Below are 7500 nucleotides of genomic sequence, written 5' to 3' on the forward strand. Positions count from 1 at the left end.
TGTTTTGAATGAAGTGCTTTTGCGCAATACATGAATGCAGAGAGACACTTTTGGTGTCGCTCTGTTATTTACAATGCACTCCTTTCCTACAACGACACACAAAGATAGCCAGTGAAGTGATCTCTTCATAGGGCAACAATTTTGGGCTGAGTACCATATTGACTATGAAGGTATCTGAAGGCATTGTGACAGCTTTGTGACACCTCGACTTTTCTACCAAAACCAAACTAAAAAGAAGTGCAGAACTGACATCCAAATCGTCAGGGTTGCTTCACTTTTGTCAAACGAAGGGAGCGGGTCGACACCTCTCGTCCAAAGGTGTTACCCTCTTATTTTGAAGCTTGAAGAACCAGCAGCTCTAAGCGCCTCAACACTTCAAACGCCTGACAACTCTTGTCTCCGAAAACTCAAAGTGTCAGAGAGACTTCAGGGAAAGGAAACAACCGCCTTCTCCCCCCCCACACACATAACAGCTGCAGCAAGAGATACACACACTCAAACCCAAACCCAGCAGTAGAGACAAAAACAAACAAAAAAAATTAAACCTAAAAGACTTTCAAAAATGAGGAACTTGTGAAAGCCTCTTAGCCTGAAGACAAGGCAAATACTTTTGCTGATGGCACCCTAATATGGCTCTCACAGAGACAGGCAAAGAGAAACAGGGTTGGGGGAGAAAAAAAAAAAAAACCCTAGTGCCAATTTCAGAAATGCTTGCGAAACAAATCTGCAGCGCGGCAGGCATCACAACCTAATTATGCCCACTCTGGAGTTTACAATTATCCTGTTGACGCAGACGCAGTCTGAGCTCCATCGTTTGAGGAAGGGGGGGGGGGGGCACGTCCCTCAGGACGGCTGTGGGGACGGGCTCTGGTGCTGGGTCTGCTGGAAAACAAGCTCAGCCTCAGCCGCCAGGCCCACTGGGACCCTAACCTGCAGACGGCTGCGATGGGGATGGGAGGAGTGCTATTCTCGGCTTTATTTATTTATATGTTTGTTTGTTTGTTTATTGATTGGATGAACTGGCTCTCTGTCTCAATTTTGTGGTTTTTTGTTGTTTTGGTCTCCATCTCTTCTTCATCACATCCTTATTCTCCTGGACCTCTCACTACTACTCTCTCTGCCCTCTCTGTCTTCAGCTGAAATAATAATAAAAAATATATATTATCGCTTTATTCGCCATTTGGCATCGCGTTTTACTGCATTTGGCCAAAGTGGTCACAACTGCCGAAGTGGTCACTCTCTTTCTCCTCGGTCAGTGTGTAGCCTCAGACACACAAATCCCTGCCACTAAGGATCAATCTCATCACCAGTCCCTCCAACCTCCCCCCCCACACACACACACACACTCCCCCCCCCCCCCCCCCCCCCCACGGGCCCTGCAGCTGGGGAACTTGGCGTATCCTGGCTTGGGCTGGTCTGGAGACTGATGTGGAGGGAGGGAGGCCGAGGTCACTGTGCTGTTAGCGATGCTGGCTCTTAATCCTGTCTCGACGTGACCGACACACTGAGGGACGGCAGGAGACCGAGCGCCTCCACTCACAGGAGGTAGACGGAGAGATAAAGAGACAGGCCGAGAGTGAGAAAGATGGAGAGATGGCGGGAGGGTTAGAGGGATGGAGAGATGGATAGAGAGGAGAAAGAGGGGTAGAGGGGTTAGAGTTAAAGGACAGAGAGAGGGATAGAAAGAAAGGCAGGATGAAGAGATGGAGAGTGAGGTGAAATGGAGGTAAAGAGCAAAAGACTCTCCAGGGACAGTCAGGATGAGTGACTGCGCTCCCCTACTAAACGTTTAAGTGCGTTACACAGCAGATGGAATTCCCCCCACCTCCACAACAGCGGTGGACCATTTTGATTTATTTATTTATATACTCATTTCTTTCTTTTTTTTTTTGGAGGGTGTTCATCAGTAATGAGGACGCTGAGAGGCGAGGGCTTTATTTGGCCTGAGCTCCACTCTTCAGAGGCTACCAGAGGTGGAGAAACAACTTTTTGCATTGGTGCGCAAATCAATGAGCTGCGAACATAAAAGCAGGGCTCAGATCTGAGGTAGAGGGGTGTGTGTATGTGTGTGTGTGTGTGTGTGTGTGTGGTGTGCATATGAAGTGTGGTTCTAATGAAGAAACACACACACTCACACACATACACAAACACTTCCACATGTGTGAAACGCTCCGCATCAGGAGACAAACTCAACCTGACAGAGATAAACTCCACATATTAACACCATCGGCGGGTGTCTTTAAACACTACGTCGTTATATATCTTTTTTTTAAACGGAAGTGTTAAGTGCAGCCGGGTTTGACAGTTAAATGGCACTCTTGGTGTAGATAAAGAAAGTTTATTTATATCAAGGAAACAGACTCCCCTGGGCATATCCTGTGTTCTCGCTAACATGGAACCAAATGCAATTATGAGCAGAATCACATTAACATGAGTCTTTCTCCTCAGGAATATAAAAAGGCACTCCTTGAATTGTCCTTGAGGTGAAAGCTGTTTGGCAAAGTGGAATAATTTAATATTCAAATGGACCTGAGAGACATATGACGTTTCTAACCTGGAAAAAGATTCCTTAATTTGACAATGGGACAAATTATGTTTGGGGAGGAGAAAAGTGTTTTCTCCCTGTCTCTCTGTGTCTGTACTTTGGTCCTTCAATTTTGCAACACATTCCTTGAGCAAAACCCAATTTGCTACCCAAATAGCCTGACAACTAATGGCAATAACGATAGCAATATCTTTATTTGTCATTATCTATTTAGTTTTTTCCCCTTTACTTACACCATTGGACCACTGTTGCTCTATCTCAAGTAAAACAGTAATCCATTTAAACATATTGATATATTCAGGAGTAATTGAACATACAGTATATTGATACACATGTTTCCCTTTTAAGAGACTTATAACCTTCCTTGTTTTCTCTAGTGATTTAGTTAATTTATGTCGTTTTATAACAGGCCGAGTTTATGCTAATAGCTGTTGCTCACTGAAGGAGAGGTTTATGCCCACAGATATGGATTGATGCCCACAGCTATGGGTTTATGCCCACAGCTATAGCTTTATGCCCACAGCTATGGCTTTATGCCCGCAGATACGGGTTTATGCCCGCAGACGTCTACCGTCTCTACACACGGCTAAAGAGTCGTGGTGGCGTCTGGCCCTCACCTTGAACTCCAGCTCCATGGCGGTGACGGTGTCTCCGGGCGGCACCTGCGTGAGCTTCTGGATGTGGGCGTAGAGGTTGCGCGCGGGCACCTCGGTGTGGCCGCAGGTGGCCGCCTCCAGCAGCGCCTCGTGGATGAAGATGTACTGGTCCTCCGTCTGCACCATGTAGTTGCGCTGCGAGCGCATGCACGTCACGTGGCCGTAGATGTCCACCGACTTCTCGTGCTTCATGCGCTCCAGCATGGCCTCGATCACGATGAAGCAGCCCGTGCGACCCACGCCAGCGCTGGGAGAGGGAGAGAGTGTGTGTGAGTGTGGGAGGGAGAGAGAGAGAGAGAGAGAGAGAGAGAGAGAGAGAGAGAGAGAAGGAGAGTAGGTGTGATGGAGAAAGTATATATATATGTGTTTGTGTGTGTGTGTGTGTGTGTGATTTGTGTGTGAAAGTGAATGAGTAAGTGAGTGAGACAGAGAGAATGAATGTGTGTGTGTGTGAGAGAGAGTAAGCAACAGAGTGTGCATGTGTGTGTGTGTGTGAGAGAGAGAGCGAGAGACAGAGCGGGGAGAGAGAGAGAAAGAGAGTTTGAGTGTGTTTGTGTGTGTTTGGAAAAAGGGAGGCGACAGGGGTCACTCCTCTTTCGAGGCGTAATCAAATAAAGTTGCTGCAGAAATAGCAGCGGTGGCAGGGATGCCACCCACAAAAAAAAATCTCTGACCTTCCAGGAGGAGTGATTCATACCCAGGCCTGCTGTTTACACTGCTTACAAAAGCTTATGAAACAGCGAGTGCACTGTCACAAATTCAAACAGCCGCCACTGTCTCCTCCAGTACACCACTCACACACTGACTGAGCCATAAAGTCACACAGAGACAAAGACTAAGCACATCGACAGAGATGAGTAACTGTGGTAGACGGGCTGCTGCAGTCTGTGAGTGTGTGTGTGTGTGTGTGTGTGTGTGTTTTATAAAGCATATTTTTGGGGCTTTTGTGTGTTTGTATAACAGTTGAGAGCGGAAGGAGGGTGTGTGGAAGAGAGAACGGCCACAAGTCGAAAGTGAACCCCGGTCCCTGTAAGCCCTGTCGTGAATGTGGAATGGATGCTGCGGTTTATGCCACAGCTCCCCAGAGTGTGTGTGTGTGTGTGTGTGTGTGTGTGTGTGTGTGTCTATACCTGCAGTGGACCACCATGGATCCGGCGTCTGGGGGGTTGCAGGCCTTGACGCGGCGCAGGAAGGCCAGGATGGGGGTGGGGTACTCGGGCACGCCGTGGTCTGGCCACGCCATGAACTGGAACTGCCGGACCTCGCGCTTCTCACTGGAGCCGTTCTGTTGGGCACAGAGGACAGGAGGGGTCAGGGGTCAGCTCTCGGTTTAGGAGGAGTTCTGGACATATCATGAGGCATCCACTAACGTACTGTATGCACTGATTCATCTGATGTTCAAATACTACTTTTGAACTTTTTGAACTTGATGAAATGATATTTATTTGTAAATGAATCCTAACTGATGTCAACTGACAACCTCATCCTCTTACTATTTTCTGCTACGGTACATCATTCTCAAAGCGGGCCCTTTTATCAAAAGCAGCTGTTATCCACAGCGAGGCATTAGGAGGAAAGTAACCAAATCTACAGTATTGATTCAGCTACTGTTTAACTTACGTTCTATCTGACTGTGTAAAGTCTTACTTACTTGCTGAATATATTACAGCACAGTTTGCGGGGCTATTAAATATTGATATTAATACTATTGCAAAGAATAAAACTTCTCGCACCTCTCATACATTTATAATAACAGTCTTGATATTTTCACCTCGAATAGCCCACTAGTCTAGCTCTCTGTCTCTTCTTCATGTCTTACTCCCTACACTGGTGCAGACTGGTATTGATAGAGCTGTTCACAGCCATACCCCATAGAGCCCATTGATCCTCCCTCTCCCTCTCTCTCTCTCTCTCTCTCTCTCTCCTCCTCTTCCTCCTCTCTTACCTTGTACAGGGCGAAGGTGCGCACGCTGTAGGTGGCCAGCTCCAGGGTGTCCAGCATGGTGACCTGGATCATGCCGTAGGTCTCGGTCCCTCTGCTGGGCCAGTACTGGTCACACTTCACCTACAGGCGGCGAGGACAGAGGGCAGGGGACAGGGTTAGATGGGGACAGAGCTGAGGCCATTGTTTCATAAGTCCTTTTGTGTTTCGGTCAAGGGGGTTATTTTAGGATGCTGAGGTGGGGGGTGGGGGGGATGAGGGTAGGGGGTGTTGGTGGGCTTGAGGGTGGACAGCTTGAACTCCACATGCTTCATTGTGTCTTTATATATGTCCTCGAGGAGGGAGAGAGAGAGTGGGACAGAGAGAGAGAGAGAGAGAGGGGGATAGAAAAAAACACAGACATAGAAAAAAAGACTGAAAAGAGAGACAAACAGCGGAAGCGAGACGGAGATAGACAGCTGGAGTTCAGGCCTGGCCCGCAGGGCTGTGATGTGCGTGTGTGTGTGTGTGTGTGTGTGTGTGTGTGTGTGTGTGTGTGTGTGTGTGTGTGTGTGTACAAGGGGGTGCCTGGGCGATGGCAGCTAGTGCCAAGTCGAGGCCTCTGACAGATGGGGGCATCACGCAACACAGATTTGGGAGAAGCGCGGGTGCGTGGTGAGGGCAAGCCCACAGGGTCCCCCAGTGCTGTACGCACAGGCTCCGGCCCTCAAACAGCCTCTTAGTTCAAGTCCATCATCTACACACACACACACACACACACTCACACACACTAACAAATATGCAAACACACAACTAATACAGACACACACACACACATACATACTCATACAAAAACACTTAAATGCACTCACTCAAACACACACACACACGGGGCAAGGGGAGAACAGAAGTGTGTCTAACGGACAGCAGGGCCACCACCTGGGCTCATTACTCCACTGCACAGAGGCTCCCAAACAGTCCAAGAGCCCAGAGCTGAACACACACATGCACACACACCAGCCATGTGCCACCTGTATATAACTTAGCTTATCCACATACGTGCATTTATGCTGCAGTTTATACACGCACACACACACACATAAAAAAAACCCTGCACAAATACATGCAAAAGCACCGCCTACATGCCACCTGCACTGAAACCTGCTCTTCAAAACAAGCAAATGCCTGAACACACAACTCATCTTCTCCCTCTTTCTCTCTCTCAATTGCGCACACACACACACACGCACACACACACACACACATCAAACAAATAAACAAAAGCTCCTCCTACACGCCAGCTGTACCGCTGTTGCTCTCCTCCGCTGTGGCAGGTAAAGCCTCCCCCGTCAGATTAGCACCTGAGCGCACGGAGCCGATGGTTAGTGTCAGGACAATGCCTTAGCCCTACCTCACCGTCAAACGTCACTCTCAAACGCCACGCCGAACGCAAGTAAGGGGGCGGAAGACCAGATCATTTAAGTCAGCGGTCAATACCGGGAAAGAGAGCTGGTTTATCCCTTTGCATTTGTTTGGATCTGCCACCCACACTCTCTACAATATGATTTATTAAGCTGTGCGGATCATCTGAAATCGTTGGGTTTCCTGGTAGGGAATCACTTTTAATCTGGGTACACAGGGCTGTCTGAACAGTCACGTTGTTCTATGGGTAAAAAGCAACCTTCTTCTATTAGATTTTGATGCCAATAACACAGCGAGAAATCTTCGTCACTGTGTGTGTGAGTGTGTGTGTGTGCACGCTTGTGCTTTTATGTATGTATGTATGTATCTGCATGCATATATATATATATATGTGTGAAAGCATGTGTGTACATATGGATCTATGTGTGCATTTGTGTGTCTACTTGAGTGTGTTAGTGTATGTGAGTGGGTATGGGTTTTTATGTGTTTGTGTGTCTTTACATGCGTGTGTGCATACTGGTGTGTATTTGTACTTGTGTTGTGTGCGTGCCGTGCCTGTGAGCATGTACACTTGTGTATTTGTGTATTTGTGTGTGTGTGTGTGTGTGCGTGTGCTTGACGCGTGGAGAGTCTCCAAGCGGACAGAACGGACAGGTGGCGGCACGGTGGGGGTGTGACTGCCTCCGCGCCTCCTCTCTCCCCCCGCGGTCACGTGACTTCCTGTTTGGACCGGCCGCCTGCCCAGGGGCCTCCTATCATTTCCTGACGCGGACAAAACAGGCGTGTGCGCGGACATACGGGGACCACTAGGGGCCGTGTGGGACGAGGAAGCGTCGGAGGAACGCTGCTGTTAGAGAGCGGCGGCTGCCGAGGTTAAAGGGCGTTTAATAAGGGGGATGGAGGACTTGTTGGGAGCGCTGATGGGTGGGAGACGTTGTGTGATACTAAAGCTCAGG

General features: G+C 48.5%; 1 protein-coding gene across 9 annotated transcripts in view; it reads right to left on the reverse strand.

Annotated features, from left to right (window-relative positions):
• The window catches only part of ptprfa (protein tyrosine phosphatase receptor type Fa), a 210905-nt gene that overhangs the window by 8739 nt on the left and 194666 nt on the right, over positions 1–7500 (reverse strand). For all 9 annotated transcript variants that reach the window (XM_062556610.1, XM_062556618.1, XM_062556617.1 and 6 more), the window contains 3 exons: positions 5147–5266; positions 4332–4486; positions 3163–3448 (listed from right to left, as the gene is read on the reverse strand). In XM_062556610.1, the coding sequence (XP_062412594.1) occupies positions 3163–3448; positions 4332–4486; positions 5147–5266 (561 nt within the window). The remainder of the gene's footprint in view (positions 1–3162; positions 3449–4331; positions 4487–5146; positions 5267–7500) is intronic.

This window comes from Sardina pilchardus, chromosome 15, assembly GCF_963854185.1.
Source record: "Sardina pilchardus chromosome 15, fSarPil1.1, whole genome shotgun sequence".
Classification (NCBI taxonomy): Eukaryota; Metazoa; Chordata; class Actinopteri; order Clupeiformes; family Clupeidae; genus Sardina; species Sardina pilchardus.